The sequence below is a fragment of the Bombina bombina genome, chromosome 6 (assembly GCF_027579735.1).
Source record: "Bombina bombina isolate aBomBom1 chromosome 6, aBomBom1.pri, whole genome shotgun sequence".
Classification (NCBI taxonomy): domain Eukaryota; kingdom Metazoa; phylum Chordata; class Amphibia; order Anura; family Bombinatoridae; genus Bombina; species Bombina bombina.
Genome location: NC_069504.1, coordinates 105,969,687 through 105,995,023, shown reverse-complemented (window position 1 = coordinate 105,995,023; position 25,337 = coordinate 105,969,687). Strand labels below are relative to the sequence as shown.

Sequence of the window (25,337 nt, the reverse complement as noted above, 5' to 3'; positions counted from 1 at the left end):
TTCTGCTACTTCTTTGTCTTTTTGGCTGAGGAGCCTGATCCGCTTGGCCTATGAGACAGCGGGTCATAAACCTCCTCAGAGGATTACGGCTCATTCCACTAGAGTGGTAGCTTCATTTTGGGCCTTCAAGAATGAGGCTTCTATGGAGCAGATTTGCAAGGCGGCTACCTGGTCCTCCTTGCATACCTTCACTAAATTTGACAAATTTGACATTTTTGCTTCTGCGGAAGTGGTTTTTGGGAAAAAGGTTCTACAGGCTGTGGTGCCCTCAGATTAAGGGTCCGCCTTTTTACCCTCCCGGTTACATTCAGTGTCCTCTAGAGCTTGGGTATATGTTCCCACTAGTAATGAATGAAGCCGTGGACTCTCCTCCCCTTTAGATGGAAAACATAAATTATGCTTACCTGATAATTTTATTTCCATCGAGGGAAGGTGAGTCCACGGCCCCCGCCGTATCTCTGATGGGCGGACCTAAATTTTATATTCTCTTCTGGCACCATTTATACCCTTATATTTATCCTACTGTTCCTTGTTCCCTCAGCAGAATGACTAGGGATGAGGGGAGTGGGGGAGGTATTTAAGCCTTTGGCTGGGGTGTCTTTGCCTCATCCTGGTGGCCAGGTTCTGAATTCCCACTAGTAATGAATGAAGCTGTGGACTCTCCTCCCCTCGATGGAAATAAAATTGTCAGGTAAGCATAATTTATGTTTTTTATACATTTTATCAGTTAAGTGCTCCCTAGACTACAACTTGATAGAAGCATTAGTATAATTCAGTTTGTTTCATGTAGGACAACTGCAAACCTAGGCCTAGATTTGGAGTTTGGCGTTAGCCGTGAAAACCAGCGTTAGAGGCTCCTAACGCTGGTTTTAGGCTACCGCCGGTATTTGGAGTCACTCAAAATAGGGTCTAACGCTCACTTTTCAGCCGCGACTTTTCCATACCGCAGATCCCCTTACGTAAATTGCGTATCCTATCTTTTCAATGGGATCTTTCTAACTCCGGTATTTAGAGTTGTGTCTGAAGTGAGCGTTAGACATCTAACAACAAAACTCCAGCCGCAGGAAAAAAGTCAGTAGTTAAGAGCTTACTGGGCTAACGCCGGTTTATAAAGCTCTTAACTACTGTGCTCTAAAGTACACTAACACCCATAAACTACCTATGTACCCCTAAACCGAGGTCCCCCCACATCGCCGCAACTCGATTAATTTTTTTAACCTCTAATCTGCCGACCGCCACCTACGTTATACTTATGTACCCCTAATCTGCTGCCTCTAACACCGCCGACCCCTGTATTATATTTATTAACCCCTAACCTGCCCCCCACAACGTCGCCTCCACCTACCTACACTTATTAACCCCTAATCTGCCGACCGCAAAGCGCCGCCACCTACGTTATCCTTATGTACCCCTAATCTGCTGCCCCTAACACCGCCAACCCCTATATTATATTTATTAACCCCTAATCTGCCCCCCACAACGTCGCCTCCACCTGCCTACACTTATTAACCCCTAATCTGCCGACAGGAGCTCACCGCTATTCTAATAAATGTATTAACCCCTAAATCTAAGTCTAACCCTAACACTTACACCCCCCTAAGTTAAATATAATTTACATCTAACGAAATTAATTAACTCTTATTAAATAAATTATTCCTATTTAAAGATAAATACTTACCTGTAAAATAAATCCTAATATAGCTACAATATAAATTGTAATTATATTATAGCTATTTTAGGATTTATATTTATTTTACAGGTAACTTTGTATTTATTTTAACCAGGTACAATAGCTATTAAATAGTTAATAACTATTTAATAGCTACCTAGTTAAAATAATTACAAAATTACCTGTAAAATAAATCCTAACCTAAGTTACAATTAAACCTAACACTACACTATCAATAGATTAATTAAATAAACTACCTACAATTACCTACAATTAACCTAACACTACACTATCAATAAATTAATTAAATACAATTCCTACAAATAAATACAATTAAATAAACTAGCTAAAGTACAAAAAATAAAAAAGAACTAAGTTACAAAAAATAAAAAAATATTTACAAACATAATAAAAATATTACAACAATTTTAAACTAATTACACCTACTCTAAGCCCCCTAATAAAATAACAAAGCCCCCCAAAATAAAAAAATGCCCTACCCTATTCTAAATTACTAAAGTTCAAAGCTCTTTTACCTTACCAGCCCTGAACAGGGCCCTTTGTGGGGCATGCCCCAAAGAATTCAGCTCTATTGCCTGTAAAAAAAACATACAATACCCCCCCCAACATTATAACCCACCACCCACATACCCCTAATCTAACCCAAACCCCCCTTAAATAAACCTAACACTAAGCCCCTGAAGATCCAATCAGCCAATCAGATTGAGCTCGCATTCTATTGGCTGATCGGAACAGCCAATAGAATGCGAGCTCAATCTGATTGGCTGATTGGATCAGCCAATCGGATTGAACTTGATTCTGATTGGCTGATGGAATCAGCCAATCAGAATATTCCTACCTTAATTCCGATTGGCTGATAGAATCCTATCAGCCAATCGGAATTCGAGGGACGCCATCTTGGATGACGTCCCTTAAAGGAACCGTCATTCGGCTAGTAGGCGTCGGGAGAAGAGGATGTTCCGCGTCGGAGGTCTGCAAGATGGATCCGGAAGAAAGAAGATTGAAGATGCCGTTGATAGAAGACTTCATCCGGATCATGGACCTCTTCAGCTCCCGCTTGGATGAAGACTTCATCCGGATCATGGACCTCTTCAGCTCCCGCTTGGATGAAGACTTCAGCCGGATCATGGACCTCTTCAGCCCCCCGCTTGGGCTTGGATCAGGACATCGGAGGAGCTCTTCAGGACGGATCGGTGAACCTGGCAGGGTGAAGATAAGGTAGGAAGATCTTCAGGGGCTTAGTGTTAGGTTTATTTAAGGGGGGTTTGGGTTAAATTAGGGGTATGTGGGTGGTGGGTTGTAATGTTGGGGGGGGGTATTGTATGTTTTTTTTTACAGGCAAAAGAGCTGAATTCTTTGGGGCATGCCCCGCAAAGGGCCCTGTTCAGGGCTGGTAAGGTAAAAGAGCTTTGAACTTTAGTAATATAGAATAGGGTAGGGCATTTTTTTATTTTGGGGGGCTTTGTTATTTTATTAGGGGGCTTAGAGTAGGTGTAATTAGTTTAAAATTGTTGTAATGTTTTTATTATGTTTGTAAATATCTTTTTATTTTTTGTAACTTAGTTCTTTTTTATTTTTTGTACTTTAGCTAGTTTATTTAATTGTATTTATTTGTAGGAATTGTATTTAATTAATTTATTGATAGTGTAGTGTTAGGTTAATTGTAGGTAATTGTAGGTAGTTTATTTAATTTATTTATTGATAGTGTAGTGTTAGGTTTAATTGTAACTTAGGTTAGGATTTATTTTACAGGTAATTTTGTAATTATTTTAACTATTTTAGCTATTAAATAGTTCTTAACTATTTAATAGCTATTGTACCTAGTTAAAATAAATACAAAGTTACCTGTAAAATAAATATAAATCCTAAAATAGCTATAATATAATTATAATTTATATTGTAGCTATATTAGGATTTATTTTACAGGTAAGTATTTATCTTTAAATAGGAATAATTTATTTAATAAGAGTTAATTAATTTCGTTAGATGTAAATTATATTTAACTTAGGGGGGTGTTAGTGTTAGGGTTAGACTTAGCTTTAGGGGTTAATACATTTATTAGAATAGCGGTGAGCTCCAGTCGGCAGATTAGGGGTTAATAATTGAAGTTAGGTGTTGGCGATGTTAGGGAGGGCAGATTAGGGGTTAATACTATTTATTATAGGGTTAGGGAGGCGGATTAGGGGTTAATAACTTTATTATAGTAGCGCTCAGGTCCGGTCGGCAGATTAGGGGTTAATAAGTGTAGGCAGGTGGAGGCGACATTGTGGGGGGCAGATTAGGGGTTAATAAATATAATATAGGGGTCGGCGATGTTAGGGCAGCAGATTAGGGGTACATAGGGATAATGTAAGTAGCGGCGGTTTACGGAGCGGCAGATTAGGGGTTAATAATAATATGCAGGGGTCAGCGATAGCGGGGCGGCAGATTAGGGGTTAATAAGTGTAAGGTTAGGGGTGTTTAGACTCGGGGTACATGTTAGGGTGTTAGGTGCAGACAACGTAGGAGGTGTTTCCGCATAGCAAACAATGGGGCTGCGTTAAGAGCTGAACGCGGCTTTTTTGCAGGTGTTAGGTTTTTTTTCAGCTCAAACAGCCCCATTGTTTCCTATGGGAGAATCGTGCACGAGCACGTTTTTGAGGCTGGCCGCTTGCGTAAGCAACTCTGGTATCGAGAGTTGAAGCTGCGTTAAAAATGCTCTACGCTCCTTTTTTGGAGCCTAACGCAGCCTTTATGTGGACTCTCAATACCAGAGTTATTTTTATGGTGCGGCCAGAAAAAAGCTGGCGTTAGTTTTTCGGGTCGTTACCGACAAAACTCCAAATCTAGCCGCTATTTAACAGGACTAAAGTAATTTTCTGTTCATTAACATTATCAGCCTTACTTTTATACACTTTTTAGTAGAAAGCATGTTCACCTCATATATTATTTATGTTGCAAAGTTTTAGATTGTGCCAAGTGAAGTGATTTACAAAACATTTTCAAATTCAAGGCCCTTGCAATGGATTTGAAAACCATTAGAAAGCGTGGTTATGGTATATTTCTCTGTGGCTTTGCACAGCATTAACACAAATACTTTGCATTGAGGGAATTCAACAGTAGAAGTCAATTCCATTAGAAAACCCTTTTCTAGCTGTTTTTCACGTTATTTTTAGACTTTTTCAAGTCAGTAGCCTCCACCTCTTGAAAACCCATTTGGCTAATTTAAACCTTATATTGTAGCTTTTCACTTTAAAAATTTGAAACTTGTAGACCACTAAAGTATGATCATAAAAATGATAAATTTTGCTGTAGCCACATAAATTTCTCTGAAAATCCCTGTAACCCTTCCTTATTAAACCTGTTTAAGAGTTTTTTTCTTGTGTTTAATAGTGGTTATTCTAATAGATTAGGATGGTTTAGAAAAGGAATCCTAGAACCATGCAGCATATATACAATAAATTATAATGGATTGGAAAGGGTGGCCTAGTCATCTAAATTATACTGTGTGATACACTAGACTTAATTTGTTGGCAGGGACCCAAGTTACAGCGTAATCTCACCCATCCACTGACCAATAGGTGCCAGGAATACTACAACAGTCTGGGCACAAATCAAGGCACAGGGCTAATGAAATGATCAGTAATGTAGTCAGGAAACAAGCCTCAGATACCAGAACAGACCACAACAAGTGACAAATAAAAGAAGTAGGCAGAAGCAAGTTACGGAACTGAATATGGATTCTTTCACCACCCTACTATTTTCAGAATCTACGTGAATGCAGCGTTTGCAAACCTGAAGCCTTTAAAAAAAAAACACACACACAACCGCCCACATGAAATATAAAAAAATCATGTAACCGCCCTCAAGGAATAAGTAAAAAACACAGTATAACAAAAAAAATGAACCTCCAACACGAAGTATTACCAAACACCTAAACCGCAAACCCCCACATTGCAAAATAATAAAGTAATTAACCCCTAATCCGCAAATAACGTAATAAAAATATTAAACCCTTAACCGCCAACCCCTCACAACGCAATAAACCTAATTAACCTATCAACCCCTATACCGACAAACCCCTACATTGCAATAAACCTAATTAACCCCTAAACCGCCAAACCTCCACTTTGCAATAAACCTAATTAACCTATTAACTCCTAAACCACCAATCCCCCACAACGCAATTAACTAATTTAATTACTAAGCCCCCTAACCTAACACCCCCTAAATTATTAACCCCAATACTAAGTTACACTTAAATAAAACCTAACATTACATTACAAAAAATAATCTTAAATTACAAAAAATAAAATCTCTAAAATTACAGAAAAAAATAAACAAAATTATCAAAAACAAAAAAAATTAAATCTAATCCCTATAAAAATATAACCCCCCAAAAATAAAAACACCCCCCAACACTAAACTACCAATAGCCCTTAAAAGGGCCTTTTGTAGGGCATTGCCCTAAGTTAAACAGCTCTTTTACATTTAAAAATTACTAAATCCCCCCTAACAGTAAACCCCCCCTCACCCACCAAACCCCCCAAGATAAAAAAAACTAACACTAAAAAAACCAAAAGTACCCATTGCCCCTAAAGGGGCATTTGTATGGGCATTGCCCTTAAAAGGGCATGCAGCTCTTTTACTGCACTTAAAAGGGCAATCAGCTCTTTTCCATCGTATTGAATCCCTAAACTTAAAAATAAAAAAATAATAAATAATCCTAACACTAAGCCCCAAATAGGTACTCACCATTCCTGAAATCCGGCGGAGAAAGTCTTCTTCCTGGTGGCTCCATCATCTTCTATCTTCATCTGGAGCGAAGGCGGCACGGAGCAGAGGGGCGGAGCTGGCTTCCCCGATGCGTGGATCCTCAGCGGCGGTCCTCAATGGTGGCAGACCTCAAGGGCATGGAGGCTCCTCTTTATGCGATCGTCCATCGCACACTGAAGATTGAATGCAAGGTACCCCCTATTTATTGGGGTACCTTGCATTCCTATTGACTAAAATTTTTAAATCAACCAATAAGATGAGAGCTACTGAAATCTTATTGGTTGATTTGAACAGCCAATAGGATTTCAGTAGCTCTAATCCTATTGGCTGATTTCAAAATTTCAGCCAATAGGAATTCAAGGTACCCCAAATTGATTGCGGGACCTTGCATTCAATCTTTAGTGTACAATGGACATTGGCTGAAGAGGAGCCTCCGTGCCGCCGAGGCCCGCACCCGCCGAGGACTGCCGACGTTGAGGACTGCCGCTGAGGATCCACATGTCGGGGAAGACAGCTACCCACCTCCGCTCCGCGCCGCCGGTGAGGACCGCCGCTGAGGATCCACACCTCCGCTCCACACCGCCTTCACTCCGGATGAAGATAGAAGATGATGGAGCCGCCTGGAAGAAGACCTTCTCCGCCAGACTTCAGGAACGGCGAGTACCTATTTGGAGCTTAGGGCTAGGATTTTTTTTTTTAAGATAAGGGATTTAATGGGCTGGAAAAGAGCTGATTGCCCTTCTAAGGGCAGTAAAAGAGCTGAATACCCTTTTAAGAGCAATGCCCATACAAATGCCCCTTTAGGGGCAATGGGTATTTTAGTTTTTTTTAGTGTTAGTTTTTTTATTTTGGGGGGTTAGTTGGGTGGGGGGGGTTTACTGTTAGGGGGTTATTGGTAATTCGTGTAGGTAAAAGAGCTGTTTAACTTAGGACAATATCCTACAAAAGGGTTATTGGTAGTTTAGTATTAGATTAGGGCAGTGTTTTTCAACCAGTGTGCCGTGGCACACTAGTGTGCCGTGAGAGATCCTCAGGTGTGCCGCGGCAGACTGACAACAATGTGACATATTGTTTAAATTTTGCTTGTTTTTTTATTCTAGGCCTTTTTTTATTTTAAGTGAGATGATGACTGATGGGGGGGACTTTTCCCAATGCGGGGGTGTCCCTCTTTCAAATTTTGAAATATTGGGAGGTATGTGACAGGCTCATCAGGCATCATTTACAACCATTACATATTGACATTCATTCACAGACAATCATTATGATTGTTTGTGAATGAGTGTCAATATGTCATGTATAGTTTGTAGGAGGCATGGCATGACAGCACAGTACAGTGTGTGTGTATGTATGTTTGTGTATGTATGTGTGTATATGTATGTATGTATGTATGTGTGTGTGTGTGTGTGTGTGTGTGTGTATGTATGTTTGTGTATGTATGTGTGTATATGTATGTATGTATGTATGTATGTGTGTGTGTGTGTATATGTATGTATGTATGTGTGTATATGTATGTATGTATGTATGTATGTATGTTTGTGTATATACATATATATATATCTATCTGAATCACGATAGAAAAAAATTGGGTTTAGTATCCCTTTAATATCAACTATAGTCATCATTATGGATAAAGATAAATAATTGAAATCTAAGCTAAGATTCAGGTGCCCATTTGTTTTATTTGTGTGTGTGTATTAATGTGTATATGCGTGTGTGTCTGTGTTTGTGTGAGTGTTCTTTGATACCAATGGACTGATTGATACCTAAATAATTGAATGTTGTAGTGTATTATTTATACCAAGGGAAATTTTAAATGGGTGTAATAGCCGTATATATCCTGCTTGCTACCTTTGCATAATGTTGAACTTACTAGTAATATAACAAACAGTCAATCACGCCAATTTCCACCTGATTTTAGTTTGAATTGATCTAAATTGAGAAATTATCCAGCATCATGTAAGTGCCTTGCAGTATTATTTTCAGTTTAATTTAAAATGAAATAGAATCAGTCTTGGCACACTAATATCTTGAGCATTGAAATGTTCATTTCCTTGGGATCTAATGATTTCTTTGTTTAGTGGTATAATCATTGTAGATGTTGCTAGGTACACGTTTTTCTATTTCAGTAAGATATATTATAAAATTATCCAGCAATGTGCTTTTTGCAAGGGTCAGGTCACCTATACATTAATCCTGCTGACGAGTCAACTGAGAGAAGCACGAGCAAGTGAAATAGAAGCCATAACAAAAGCTGAAGGCCTTAAACATACACAAGATGTATCTGCTTATTACAGAGGATGGGTAGTGGTTGGTATTAAAGTCATTGGACCTCAATTAATGCTGCAGCATATTGAAAATCTGTTTCCATGGCAACGTGTCATGTCAGCCTCTCAGTGGGGTACACTCACTAACAGTTTATTTACCTTATCTAGCACCAGTTCTTATTTTATTATATACAGACCTTTTACATAGGGACATACCCCTCTCTACTATACTATCACCCAGTTACTGGACCCTACTAGATTTTGAGCTTAATACATCATAAAAAAAATAAATCTATCTTCCATACTTAAATGATGCATTTAAATATGTTGACAGTCTTTTACAGGATTTATATTGTTTAAAAAGATAGATAATCACTTTATTACCCATTATTCAGTTTTCCATAACCAACACGGTTATATTAATATACTTTTTACCTCTGTGATTACCTTGTATCTAAGCCTCTGCAGACTGTCCCCTTATTTCAGTTCTTTTGACAGACTTGCATTTTAGCTAATCAGTGCTGACTCCTAAGTAGCTACACAGGAGTGAACACAATGTTATCTATTAAAGCACAATAAGTCATGGGGGAAAGCAGTGTGTGAATATGCACGAGACCTATATAATATGTTAAATAATATTGAATAAATCTTTACATATATCGGCATAGGTGTCCTGCCACAGAGTAAGAGCAAGAACCAATAGACAACTAACAGGTAGTAGAAATATTGTGGGATTTATATTATAACATTAGGTAAGCTGAATTAAAAAGTTGGAGAGACAAAGCTTCTCCAGAGGACCCCTGACGCGCGTTTCACAAAAATGTTTCCTCAGAGGGGGTGAAACGCATGTCAGGGGTCCTCTGGAGAAGCTCTGTCTCTCCAACTTTTTAATTCAGCTTACTTAATGTTATAATATAAATTCCACACTATTTCTACTACTTGGAGCAACGCAGTTAGATAATATAATTATAAAATAGCCCTCGGATTGAAAGTGCTTAGTTAATAGTGCTTTTTATCTGCTTGCTGTTGCAGTTTTGTCTAATCTGTTTATCTTATATAAATTGTGGGAATTTAAGAATTTTTCGCATTTTAGTTTAAGTGTTTTTAATTCTAAGCTTAAGCTGGTTGTATGAATGATATTCTTTTCTCTTTTTTTGGTGATATTTTGAAATAAAGATTTGAGTATGAATAAATTTTGATTCATTATTTTAATTATCCTGCAGATAGCTCTACTGTAGCAGTGCCATAACCTTAGTTGCAAAGATTGGAGCTACTTATACTTAATTCTATACTCTATTACAATTACCTGTTAGTTGTACAATGTTATCTATATTGCACACATGAACTAGTGCTGTCTAGCTCTTAAAAACTGTCAAAATGCCCTGAGATAAGAGGAAGCCTTCAAGGACTTAGAAATAAGCACATGAGCCTACCTAGGTTTAGCTTTTAACAAAGAATACCAAGGGAACATCGCAAATTTGATGATAAAAGTACACTGGAAAGTTATTTAAAATTGCATGTCCTATCTGAATCATAAACGTTTAATTTTGACTAGACTGTCCCTTTAAGTATCCTGTTAATGCTCATTGGCTGATAAAGTTTGCCTGTCTAATGATCATGGTCCCTTCTTAATGATCATTGGCCGATTGTTACAGTGAGCATTTGTACATATCATTTAAAGGGGCAGTAAACTTACAAACTAATGTTATATAATTCTGCACAAAATGCAGAATTATATAACATTAGTTTACCGGCACATTTATACTTTAAAGTATTTCAGAGAAATTGTATCTAAAACCTCCTTTTACCAGATCGCCGCTCCTTGCTCTACTGAGCGGGTCTGGTTTTTACACAGCGCATTGCGGCATCAATGTCTAGTCACAGTGTGCCCGGTCACGCCATTAAAATGAATGTAGCTTGCTCCCGCTCTGGTCTAGTAGCAGGAGCGAGCTACATTCATTTTAATGGCGCAACCGGGCACACTTTGACTAGACAGTGTTGTCGCGATGCGCTGTAGAGCAAGGAGCGGCGTTCTGGTAAAAGGAGGTTTTAGATGCAATTTCTCTGAAATATTTTAAAGTATAAATGTGCCGGGAAGCTTATGTTATATAATTCTGCACTATGTGCAGAATTATATAACATTAGTTTGTAAGTTTACTGCCCCTTTAATGAATATGAGTTGGATATAGATAACAGATATTTGCTGCATTTATTTAAATTTAAACAGTTCACACTCCACATTTTTAGGCAAAAAAGAATAAATAAAATAAATCAACGTGTTTAAATGCTGCTCTATAATATGAATGATATAACAGTTTTCACTAAATGTCTCTTTAAATAAGCTAATGCTTTGAGTACTAAAAGAATCCTTGTTTAACTATTATTGAGAAATTAAATATTAATGTTGCTCCAAAGAAAGAAAAATAAATGACATATAAAAAAGTAATATTAAATAATTTTTGGAAAGATTCTTAAAATACATTGCTAGGAAAAAAATCATAGAAGCATATTATAGCAATATAATTTCATTAGCAAATATGCTTCTAATTAAAGTTATTACTGTTTTTAAAGGACCAGTCAACACATTAGATTTGCATAATCAACAAATGCAAGATAACAAGACAATGCAATAGCACTTAGTCTGAACTTCAAATAAATAGTAGATTTTTTATAACAAATTTCAAAGTTATGTATATTTCCACTCCCCTTGTACCATGTGATAGCAATCAGCCAATCACAAATGCATATAGTATAGTCTGTGAATTCTTGCACATGCTCAGTAGGATCTGGTGACTCAAAAATTGTAAATATAAAAGACTGTGCACATTTTTTTTAATGGAAGTAAATTGGAAAGTTGTTTAAAATGACATGCTGTATCTGAATCATGAAAATTTTATTTAACCTGTGAACCTTTAAGTGGCATATGCACATATCCTGTGAGGGCCTGTGCGCCAGTATTTAAACACCACACCTGCTCAGAGAATCAGTAGTAGTTTGTGGGACACAAATTATGTCTTCAGAAGCAATACACATCACCATCAGCTCTCTAAGAAGGTGTGGTGTTGTAATACTGGGCACTCACAGCATATGTGCGTATGCTGCAGAAAAAAAAACAGTAATAACTGTTACTAGAAGCATTTTTGCTGATGACATTGCATTGCAAAAATGCTGGTATTTCAAATTGAAATGCACCCATGCACATTTAATTTTTGTCAAGGTCTTTAAGGTCAGGGTCCCTTTAACCTTAGACTCCCCTTCCCCCGCCTCTCTTTGTCTTCTCTTCTTATTTTCATTTTGTTCCTTGCCCCAACAACTTTACTTACTACAACTGGTCAATGCAAAGTGCTAGATCACATGCTTTCGGCATATAAAACACAAGGAAAATCAAACTAACCTTATCAACAAAAAGTGCTGACAAATATGATTATTATATGCACTTTAAACTTAAAGTGGCATGAAACCCAAACATTTTCTTTTATGATTCACATAAAAAAACATTTTATTAATTTTTTTTATAAAAAAATTGCCTAATTTGCAGCAAACTGGGTACTGGCAGACAGCTGCCAGTACCTAAGATGGTGGCAAATAGGTAGAGGGGGGAGGGTTAGAGAGCTGTTTGGGGGGGGGGGTCAGGGAGGTTGGGGGCTGAGGAGGGATCCAACACTGCAGAATATTTATTACATGTTTTTTTTATAAAAACAACAAAAAAAAGCTTTTATTTTAGTACTGGCAGACTTTGTGAAGTGGGGGAGGGAAGAGAGCTGTTTGAAAGGGGTCAGGGAGGGATCAGGGGGTGGGATGTGTCAGGTGGGAGGCTGATCACTACACTAAAGCTAAAAGTATCCCTACAAGCTACCTAATTAACGCCTTCACTGCTGGGCATAATACAAGTGTGGTGCGCAGCGGCATTTAGCGGCCTTCTAATTACCAAAAAGCAATACCAAAGCCATATATGTCTGCTATTTCTAAACAAAGAGGATCCCAGAAAAGCATTTACAACCATTTGTGCCATGATTGCACAAGCTGTTTGTAAATAATTTCAATGAGAAACCTAAAATTGTGAAAAAATTTAAATTTTTTTAAATTAGATCGCATTTGGCTGTGAAATGGTGGCATGAAATATACTAAAATGGACCTAGATCAATACTTTGGGTTGTCTACTAAAATAATATATATAGTTTTGATAGGTAAATATAAAAAAAGTCTCTATTTCTGTTTAAATGTAGTGATGGTAAAAATGCTCTGGTCTTTTGGGGAAGTTTTTGTCTAAAAAAAGGGGAGAATTTACTATCACTTTAATGTTTAAAGTATTTTTTTTTTTTAATTGCACCCTAGAAGATTATGAAATATTTGTATTAAGAAAATTGTAGTGTCACACGTCCTTGTTTTGTATTTAGTAAAGTTAAACTGCCCGATTTCAGCTAAATATGACAATGCGATCTTGAAACATTTTCCTGGAAGCTTCTTTCAAACTGTGATTTATGTATTTGATATAAAATTAAATTAAAAAAAATGTATTTAGACATTTATCTATCTGACATTGTAATTTACTAACTTATATGCTGAGATGCATTCTGTAAGACACATACTGTACAGTTTCTCCATAAATAAGCTCACTTTCATATTTTTATTACAGTTTATATTGGGCCATCCTGCCTGAAATTCTGCTCTGGCCGTGGGCAATGTACAAGAACGGGCTGCAAGTGAGTGTCAGATACAGCATATCTAGTAAATGTCTCTGCTTAGGGCTGATACCAGTCACTTTGACTGGAATTAACATGATCTCCTTCTGTTCCTTGCTTTGAATCATTCATGTCATCGCCTTCCTTTCAATTTCTTTGTATTTTAAGCTTAAAAGCCTTGGCGCTATAGAAATAATGCACCCAATTAAACAGCACCAGCAAAAAATTTAAATTATATTTGGTTCTCAGTGCTCTATATTAAATAAATGTTATCATGTGACAATAACTTTATGTACTACAATATATTACACATTAAAAAAAGATACTAAAGTACTTCAAACTGTGCTTCATTCAAAAATTATTTCAACACATTGACTACATTAGTTCCATTAATGAGTGTTGGATGTATACTGAACATTTGGCAAATTAATTAATACATTTTGCTATTTTGAATAAACATTGGAATATTTGAATATGAACATTCTAATGGTGAGTTTTCAATATAAGGCTATAAGAATCCATGTTTAAAAGTAACATTAGAATGTTATATATGAATATTCAGTTTTTTTACATTAGAGGGATATGAAACCCAAATTTTTTATTTCATGATTTAAATAGAGCATGCAATTTTAAGTACATTTTTAATTTACTCCGATTTTTCTTCGTTCTCTTGGTATCTTTATTTGAAAAAACAGGAATGTAAGCTCATTTTTGGTTTAGCACCCTGGGTAGAGCTTGCTGATTGGTGGCTACATTTATCTGGGGTTATTAATCCGACTAAGGTTATTGATGGCCAATCACATGTGAGCAGGGGACGGTGTTGCACAAGTAGACGCTTGTGCAGTGATAAATGCAGGCAGCATATTGCTACCTACTATCCACGATGCCGGGAAGACAGGTTTGGAGTTGTCTGCATTTATCTGCCTGGCATTTCTTAAATGGACCCCATAGTGCTCAAGAAATGTGCTCTAGTTATTCTACACTTCTGCGGCCTCTCTCTTGGATTCAACAATATATCTGCTTTAGAAACTATTTGTGGCCTTTAAATATTGTTTGCTTTCTTTGCCCTTAGGTGTGAACCAGGCTTTTCAGGCCCAGCATGTGAGATGGCTTCACAAACCTTCCCAGTGTTTATATCAGAAAGCTTCACTAGTGCCAGGCTGTCTTCCTATCACAACTTTTACTCTATCCGTGGTGCTGAAGTCAGTTTTGGCTGTGGGGTTCTTGCAAGTGGCAAAGCGTTAATATTCAATAAGGATGGAAGGCGCCAGCTCATTACTGCTTTCCTTGACAGCTCCCAGTCCAGGTGAAACATATTTTATATGTAACATATTTCGTTCTGTGTAATAATTGCCTGCACATTTCATGTTTCTATCAAAAACGGTCTATCATTTTAAGGACCTTAAAAATGAGCCGGGAAAATATGGTAATCTGATTGTAAAGACCACACAATTGTTTTTATTGGCATGTATAAAATATGTTTGATAATGATTGTGTGTGTGTATATACAGTATATATATATATTATTTATTTATTTTAAATATCATGCCTTCATTTACATATTTGTATTCTATTTTTGTATCATTTGAAAAACCCAGAACTTTCTGTTAATAGGGAAATTCCAGTCAAAATTGAACTACGCATAGATTAATTACTTCTTTGAATAGAAACATATTTGCAATATAAATGTATTGGCAAAAATGCTTCTAGTAAAGGTTATCGCTGTTTTAATGTTAACATTTTTCTCTGCACGTGCATGTGAAGCATAGCTAGATGTTCTCACTGCACCAGCATTTTAAATACTGCAGCTGCTCAGACCGCCAGTGGGGCTTGTATTATGTCAGCAATAACAAATTGTAGTTATTACCAGATGTTACGAGCACCTTAGGCTCTCTCAGCGAATGCTGTGTTTAAAATGCTGGTGCACGGTGCATACTTAAATACACTTTTGAAACAGCTATAGCTTTTATTAAAAGCATTTTTGTTAATACATGTATATTACAAAAATGCTTCTTTTCAAAACTAAAATGCATCTACATGGATTCTAATTTTGGATGGGATGTCCCTTTAAATATACAAATGTATAAATATATGTCGGGTACACCCATACGACCTATGAAGCTTGATTATTAAGTATGATAACCTTATGCTAATTGCCGACAGTCCTGGAGTCCCCCCACAGTGTTTTTCTTTATTGCCTCTTTTGTAAGTTTATTCGGTAAATGAACCACCATTTCTGTAAAGTGCCTGAATCTACTTCCCTTCAACCTGAGATCATGAGTCCTTGATCTGGTATTGCTCTTTATGTGAAAAATACTTCCAGCCTCTAGTTTATTTAGTCTCTTTATGTTTTTTATCACATCATCTATCTCCCTTCTATCCTCTTGACTATGGGGCCGATTTATCATGCCCTGTTGCACCTTTTTCTACACGAGCCTTCAGGCTCACCGGAAACAGGAGTTAAGGAGCAGTGGTCTTAAGATCGCTGCTCCTTAACTCGTCCGCCATCTCTGAGGCGGCGGACAGCAATTAGCCTGATCGGATACGAACGGGTTGATTGACAACCCCTGCTAAATGTGCAGGGGGCGGCATTGCACAAGTATTTCACTGGAAATGCTTGTGCAATGATACATGCTGATAGTGTATGCTGTCGGTATTTAACGATGTGCGGCGGACATGATCCACTACAGCGGATCATGTCTGCTCGCACTATGATAAATCAGCCCCTGTATATATTTAGGTCATCAAGTATCTGTAAGGTTAACTTCAGCACAGCTTAGTATAAATATTCATCTATTAAATATGGCAATGTATAAAATATGCTGCTTGCTATATTTCATTGATATTTGTGTATGATTTCTACAGCTCTGTTTTGCCATTTTATTTTAGAATCAAAATTATTTGGGGAGTTAAAAAGGGACAGTCCAACCAAAATTGGAATCCACATAGATGCATTTCAGGTTTGAATGGAAGCATTTTTGCAATTTACATGCATTAGCAAAATTACTTCAATAAAAAAATCTGTTTCAAAAGTGTATTTAAGTATGCACCGTGCACCAGCAATTGAAACTCAGCACTTGCTCAGAGAGCCTAAGGTGCTTGTACCATCTGCTAGTGAATCAATTTGTTAATTTTTGACCTACTACAAGCCCCACTGGCTCTCTGAACAGCTGCAGTATTTAAAATGCTGGTAAGTTGATAGAGAAATTGTAGTCAACGTAAGTGACTTGAATGTAATCTGGCTATACATGCAAATCAAATTAATTTATATATCCTGGTAAACTTGCCATCATATTTGGAGAACGCATAATATGCTTCCAGAGAGGGTAAAAAAAAAGTAAATATACTAGTGCTAGGTTAAATGGGAAAAGGAAAGAAAACGTACTAGTTACATAGTTACAATAGTAAAGGTATGTAAAAGTCAAAATGACATTTTCATGGTTCAGATAGTCTAAGCAATTTAAAGAGCCTTTGCAGTTTACTTCTATTGTCAAATGTACTTCATTCTCATGTTTACAAGCATACTTAGGTAGACTTAGGCGCAACAGTACACTACTAAGAACTTGCTATTGAATGTTGGCTACACACATATGCCTCATTGGCTCAGCAGATGTGTTCAGCTAGATCCATGTAATGAATTTCTGCTATTGAACTGACTTAAGATATTTGCTAAACCCATTTGCATGACGTAATAACACACGGCTAGATTACGAGTTTTGCGTTATGAGGGGTGTGGTGCTAACTTGCATATTATTGTCACCGCTCACTTACCTACAGTGCTGGTATTACAGGTTTTTCAGAAACCCGGCGTTATTAGGCAAGAATTGAGCGTAGAGCAAAATTGTGCTCCATACCGCACTCCAATACCAGCGCTGCTTAAGTCAGCGGTGAGCTGGTTGTACGTGCTCGTGCACGATTTCCTCATAGACATCATTGGGGAGAGCCGGCTGAAAAAAAGCCTAACACCTGCAATAAAGCAGCGTAAAGCTCCGTAACGCAGCCCCATTGATTCCTAAACAAAATTTATGCTTACACCTAACACCCTAACATGAACCCCGAGTCTAAACACCCCTAATCTTACACTTATTAACCCCTAATCTGCTGCCCCGACATCGCCGACACCTACATTATACTTATTAACCCCTAATCTGCCGCTCCGGACATCGCCGACACCTACATTATACTTATTAACCCCTAATCTGTTGCCCCCAACATCGCCGACACCTACATTATATTTATTAACCCCTAATCTCCTGCCCCCAATGTCGCTGCAACCTACCTCCACTTATTAACCCCTAATCTGGCACCCCCAACGTCACCGCCACAGTAATAAACATATTAACGCCTAAACCGCCACACTCACGCATAGCAAACACTAGTTAAATATTATTAACCCTTAATCTGCCGCCCCTAACATCATCGCCACCTACCTACATTTATTAACCCCAATCTGCCGTCCCCAACATTACCGTCACTATACTAAGTTTATTAACCCCTAAACCTAAGTCTAATCCTAACCCTAACACCTCCTAACTTAAATATAATTTTAAAATAAATCTAAATAAAAATGAATATCATTAACTAAATAATTCCTATTTAAAACTAAATACTTACCTATAAAATAAACCCTAAGCTAGCTACAATGTAACTAATAGTTACATTGTATCTATCTTAGGGTTTATTTTTATTTTACAGCTAAGTTTGTATTTATTTTAACTAGGTAGAATGGTTACTAAATAGTTATTAACTATTTACTAACTACCTAGCTAAAATAAGTACAAATTTACCTGTAAAATAAAGCCTAACCTGAGTTACACTAACACCTAACATTACACAACAATTAAATAAATTACATAAATTAAATACAATTACTAAATTACAAAAAAAAACACTAAATTACACAAAATAAAAAACAAATGATCAGATATTTAAACTAATTTCACCTAATCTAATAGCCCTATCAAAATAAAAAAAAGCCCCCCCAAAATAAAAAACCCTAGCCTAAACTAAACTACCAATAGCCCTTAAAAGGGCCTTTTGCAGGGCATTGCCCCAAAGAAATCAGCTCTTTTACCTGTAAAAAAAATTACAAACAACCCCCCCAACAGTAAAACCCACCACCCACACAACCAAACCCCCCAAATAAAATCCTAACTAAAAAAACTAAGCTCTCCATTGCCATGAAAAGGGCATTTGGATGGACATTGCCCTTAAAAGGGCATTTAGCTCTATTGCTGCCCAAACCCTAACCTAAAACTAAAACCCTCCCAATAAACCCCTAAAAAAACCTAACACTAGCCCCTGAAGATCCCCTTACAGTTTTGAAAAGCCGACATCCATCCTCAACGAAACAGGGAGAAGTCCTCAGCGAAGCGGCAAGAAGTCCTCAACGAAGCCGGGAGAAGTCTTCATCCAAGCCAGCAGAAGTGGTCCTCCAGACGGGCAGAAGGTTCCTTTAAGTGATGTCATCCAAGATGGCGTCCCTTGAATTCTATCAGCCAATCGGAATTAAAGGTGAAAAAATCCTATTCGCTGATGCAATCAGCCAATAGGATTGAGCTTGCATTCTATTGGCTGTTCCAATCAGCCAATAGAATGTGAGCTCAATCCTATTGGCTGATTGGATCAGCCAATAGGATTGAAGCTCAATCCTATTGGCTGATTGCATCAGCCAATAGGATTTTTTCACCTTGAATTCCGATTGATAGAATTCTATCAGCCAATCGGAATTCAAGGGACGCCATCTTGGATGACGTCACTTAAAGGAACCTTCATTCGGGAAGAAAACTTTGTTTGAAGAAGATGCTCCGCGCCGGATGTCTTGAAGATGGACCCGCTCCACGCCGGATGGATGAAGATAGAAAATGCCATCTGGATGAAGACTTCTGCCTTTCTGGAGGACCACTTCTGCCGGCTTGGATGAAGACTCCTCCTGGCTTCGTGGAGGACTTCTTGCCGCTTCACTGAGGACTTCTCCCGGCTTCGTTGAGGATGGATGTCGGCTCTTCATAACTGTAAGTGGATCTTTGGGTTTTAGGTTAGGGTTTGAGCAGCAATAGAGCTAAATGCCCTTTTAAGGGTAATGCCCATCCAAATGCCCTTTTTAGGGCAATGGGGAGCTTAAGTTTTCTTAGTTAGGATTTTATTTGGGGGGTTTGGTTGTGTGGGTGGTGGGTTTTACTGCTGGGGGGTTGTTTGTATTTTTTTTTAAAAGGTAAAAGAGCTGATTTCTTTAGGGCAATGCCCTGCAAAATGCCCTTTTAAGGGCTATTGGTAGTTTAGTTTAGGCTAGGGTTTTTTTATTTTGGGGGGGCTTTTTTATTTTGATAGGGCTATTAGATTAGGTGTAATTAGTTTAAATATCTGATAATTTGTTTTTTATTTTGTGTAATTTAGTGGGGTGGGGTTTGTAATATAGGTAATTGTATTTAATTTATGTAATTTATTTAATTGTTGTGTAATGTTAGGTGTTAGTGTAACTCAGGTTAGGTTTTATTTTACAGTTAAATTTGTATTTATTTTAGCTAGGTAGTTAGTAAATAGTTAATAACTATTTAATAACTATTCTACCTAGTTAAAATAAATACAAACTTGCCTGTAAAATAAAAATAAACCCTAAACTAGCTACACTGTAACTATTAGTTATATTGTAGCTAGCTTAGGTGTTTTTTTATAGGTAAGTATTTAGTTTTAAATAGGAATAATTTAGGTAATGATAGGATTTTTTATTTAGATTTATTTTAATTATATTTAAGTTAGGGGGTGTTAGGGTTAGGGTTAGACTTAGGGGTTAATAACTTTAGTATAGTGGCGGCGACATTGGTGCGGCAGATTAGGGGTTAATAAATGTAGGTAGGTGGCGGCGATGTTACGGACAGCAGATTAGGGGGTTAATAATATTTAACTAGTGTTTGCGAGGCGGGAGTGCGGCGGCTTAGGGGTTAATATGTATATTCTAGTAGCGGTGATGTCGGGAACGGCAGATTAGAAGTTAATAATTTTATTTTAGTGTTTGTGATGCGGGAGGGCCTCGGTTTAGGGGTTAATAGGTAGTTTATGGGTGTTAGTGTACTTTTTAGCACTTTAGTTATGAGTTTTATGCTACAGCTTTGTAGTTTAAAACTCATAACTACTGACTTTAGAATGCGTTACGAATCTTGCAGGATAGGCTGTACCGCTCACTTTTTGGCCTCCAAAAAAAAGCTTGTAATATCAGCGCTATGAAAGTCCCATTGAAAAAAGACTTTACAAAAATTGTGTAAGTTAATTTGCGTTAAGGCCACAAAAGTGTGCGGGACAGCTGTACCTACAAGACTCGTTATAGCAGCGGTAGTGAAAAAGCAGCGTTATGAGGCTTAACGCTGCTTTTTTACTCATAACGCAAAACTCGTAATCTAGCCGACAGTTAGTTGCCAGCAACAGTACAGTAATATATATTTTTAAAACATTAGAACATTTTCTTTTTACACTTTAACATTACAGCAGTTTATTCAGATAGACAAAAAACAAAGTAATGCTATTTCTTTATTTGACAACCTATGAATATGAAAAGCTCCAATATAGAGTCTATTACTTATAGTATATTAACAAGTTATTTTAAAAAAGGTTTATGTCTTACATATGAAAACATACAAATGTAACTTTATTTAAAGGGATATGAAACCCAAATGTTTTCATTCATGATTCAGATAGAGCATGACATTTTAAGCAACTTTCTAATTTACTCCTATTATCAATTTTTCTTTGTTCTCTTGGTATCTTTATTTGAAAAGTAGAAATGTATCTAAGGTGTAATCTTAGAAGCCAGAGCCTTTTTGGTTCAGCAGCCTGGATAGTGCTTGCTGATACATTTAGCCACCAATCAGCAGGCACTATCCAGGGTGCTGAACACAAAATGGACCGGCTTTTTCAAATAAAGATACCAAGAGAACGAATAGGAGTAAATTAGAAAGTTGCTTAAAATTGCATGCTCTATCTGAATCATGAAAGAAAAAAAATGGGTTTTATATCCCTTTAAAATGTGTTCAAAGATCAGCAGCTTTTTGTTTGAATTAAAAAGTATAATTCTCAGGTTAAAATGATCAAGGGATGATACTGAAATGTTCTTTATTATACAGATTCCTGCAGTTTACGCTACGTATAGGAAGCAAATCTGTTCTCAGCACATGTAAAGCACCTGACAAACCAGGGGAAGGCGTTCTCTTGCACTACTCTCACGACAACGGTATCACTTGGAAACTGATGGAGCATTATTCTTATCTCAACTATCATGAGCCAAGGTATGTGAAGAACCCGGATATAACCAGCTCTCTGGGGAGTTCAGTATGTATTAGTAATGTGCTTGATAGGGAGCAATAAAGGTAATGTCCAATTACTATCAACAGCCCCAGATGTGTGCATTGCTTCTGGAGATTGTGATATATTGTTGGCTCATGTGCGCGGTAGGAGTGGGTAGACACTAAAATGCAGCTGATAAAGGTTTTCTATCCAGCTCAAAATAATCAATCAAACACAAAGCACTCAAATAGTTGTTACTGTGCCAGAGAAAAATATTTAATCTGCAGATAAAGGTATATATAAGATTTATGCGGGAAAAAAGTTTAATCAATCAGATACATATTCAATAACATACTGTATTATCACCTTAAAGGGATAATAAGCTCAAAATTAAATTTGCCATAAAGGGCTAGATTATGAGTGGTGTACTATTTTGCACTCTCGCTCGAACATTAACTTCACTAGATGGAGGTTTTTTTGCATGCTGCAGGTTGCGCTCATATTATGAGTTGAAAGTAAAACGTTAACCCACAAGCGAAAACCTGAAACGTTTTTGGGTAAATATAGGTATAGATATTTACAGATATATATTGTAATATCTATTTAAAAATACTTAGAACATATACCCCTATGTGATAAACATTGTAATGTGAAATATTTACAGTACATACACAGTTAAACTTTTATTAAATATGAATATTGCATAAATAATATGATTTTTCATGTTTTCAGCTACTTGACTGCAAAGGGCTCCAATGCACATATACAGTGTATATATATATATATATATATATATATATATATATATATATATATATATATATGTATACATATGTATTTGTGTTTATATGTTCATATATGTCTGTAAATACATATATATAGATTCCCCACAAAGGTGCACTCTCACTCAGACTAGCTTCAACTGCCAGGGTGCTCTCTATATCTTCAAATAGAACCACACTGTATGCACTCACTGGACTTGTGTCAAACAGTAGAAACAATTTTTTATTAATAAAAAATGTTCTCTACTTTTTGACACAAGTCCAGTGGGTGGTTACAGTGTGGTTTTATATATATATATGTATACCTCTATGTTAAAGCCCTTTGCCGCTCTTTTTTTTCTTCTAACACCTGTAACCTCATATCTTTGAGCCCTTATAACTTTTTAATGCAATATTAAAAAAAAATATTAGACAGCGTTAATGAGTGTAACTGTACTGTACAATGTATTTTTGATGTATTTTGTGCAACTTTTCTGTCTCGCATAATAGTTAACGAGAGCTCTGAAGTCGTTCTAACCTAACGCATGTTAAATTTGATTGCACTCAAGCAAAGCGTTAACTTTCAACTTGTAATATGTGTGCTATTTTCATTGCGTACCAAGAAATAACCCATATCGCTTCAGTTAGCGTGCCACTTGTTCTAACCCAAAGTGTTTAAAGGGATACTAAACCCATTGTTTAATGATTCAGATAGAGCATCTTCATTCTCTTGCTATATTTATTTAAAAAGCAGGAATGTAAAGCTTAAAGGGACCCTGAACCCAATTTTTTTTGTGATTCAGATAGAGAATGCAATTGTAAGCAACTTTTTAATTTACTCCTATTATCAATTTTTTTTTCGATGTCTTACTACCTTTATTTGAAAAAGAAGGCATCTAAACTTTTTTTGGTTCAGTACTATGGACAGCACTTTTTTATTGGTGGATGAATGTATCCACTAATCAGCAAGAACAACCCAGGTTGTTAACTAAAAATGGGCCGGCATCTAAACTTACATTCTTGCATTTCAAATAAAGATACCAAGAGAATGAAGAAAATTTGATAATAGGAGTAAATTAGAAAGTTGCTAAAAATGTCATGCTCTATCTGAATCACGAAAGAAAAAAATTGGGTTCAGTGTCCCTTTAAGAGCTGGCCCATTTTTGGTTGAAAACCTTGTTTATGCTTGGTTATTGGTTTGCTAATTGTAGCCACAAATAAGCAAGCACTATCCAGGGTGCTGAACCTAAAATGGGTTGGCTCCTCAGCTTTAAATTCCTGCTTTTTAAGTAAAGAATTGATAATAGGAGTAAATTAGAAAGTTGCTTAAAATTGCACGCTCTATCTGAATCATTAAAGAAATAATTTGGGTTTAGTGTCCCTTTAATCATGCATAATAAAAAGTATGCATTTTGCTTTCGTTATTTATTTTCCAGTGTGTTTTTTCCACTTCCCCAAAGAGACTAGATTGTGTCCTTCTAGTTTCAGAACCTTGACCCTACAACATGCTGCACGGTAACCGCTTGATTAATGCAGGAGTTACTTTATATCTGACTCTAACTGTAACAGTATAGTAGGGGAGATGATATACACATATTAATAGGCCTATTCTGAGCAGGATGCAGCTAATGATTAGGTGGCTACATGCATATGCTTCTTGGCAATGCCCTGATCAGGAGCAGCCAATCAGGGCTTTACTTAGGTATTTCACTATTATTTTCAGGGGATTAATAACATAGGGGTTGATTCCAATGAAACATATCAACTGATTTATCTACCAAAATCCCCATAGACTATAATGGGGATTTCCTGTAGAAAAACATTTTTCTACAGCACTAGTTTTATAACCTGTCCTCAGGCCCCCAACAGGCCAGATGTTCAAGATTACCTAGGGTGAGAGCAGGTAAAATAACCGTGTTTACTTCTCAGGTGATTATTTCACCTGTGCTCCAGTTGATGTATCCTCAAAATCTGGCCTGTTAGAGAGGCCTGGGGACAGGTTTGAAAACCAGTGTTCTACAGGATTGGAATCAGCCCTATAGTTAGCAAAGGGCAGAAGATAATAAAAAGCACATTTGTAACAAATAAGAGTATTTCATTTTTTCATGAGATTGCTACTTTGAGTACTAGAGGGGGCTGCAAAACATTATGATACAATGCATTGCAGCTCTGTCTGGTCACTAAACTGTTAAACATAGAGGGCGATATTACATATGCGGCGCAAGCTTCAGAGCATCTGCTGAAACCCGTGCCGTCCGTAATTTCACCTCGCACATCGGAGTATCACATAAACCCCGCCGGCAGTTCATAAAGTGCTGTAAGTCGGATAAATTAGCGATGTCCAGAAATAAGCGTAAATACAAATTTCTGGATTCGCCAGTGACTTACGGCACTATAGAAACTGCCGGCGCCTAAGAAAATAAAAAAAATATCAAATCTCCGTAAAAGTCTAGCACGCCTCCCAAAAATAAACTCCACACGTAAAACCCCTATATCCGCCATCAAACCCACATCGGGACGAATAATAAAAGTATTAACCCTTAAACCGACAACCCCCCACAACGCAATATGCCTAATTAAACTATTAACCCCTTATCCGCCATGCACACACATCACGATCTACCTAATAAAAGTCTTAACCCCTAAATCCGCCAATCACCCACATCGCAAAGTCCCTATTAAAACTATTAACCTCTAATCTGCCATTAACCCACATAGCAAAGTACCTATTAAAACTATTAACCCCTAATCTGCCATTAACACACCGCAACAAACCTTATAAAACTATTAACCCCTAAACCGCCAAACCCACACAACGCAATAATCCTATTAAAACTATTAACCCCTAATCCGCCAAACCCCTACAATGCAAATAACTAATTCAATTACTAAACCCCCTAACCTAACG

The 25,337-nt window shown here is 37.0% G+C and overlaps 1 protein-coding gene across 1 annotated transcript in view; it reads left to right on the top strand.

Annotated features, from left to right (window-relative positions):
• RELN (reelin) overlaps window positions 1-25,337 on the top strand; it is a 957,839-nt gene that overhangs the window by 622,031 nt on the left and 310,471 nt on the right. Inside the window, 3 exon segments of the mRNA XM_053716545.1 lie at window positions 13,346-13,412; window positions 14,464-14,697; window positions 21,509-21,670. Of these exon segments, the coding sequence (XP_053572520.1) occupies window positions 13,346-13,412; window positions 14,464-14,697; window positions 21,509-21,670 (463 nt within the window).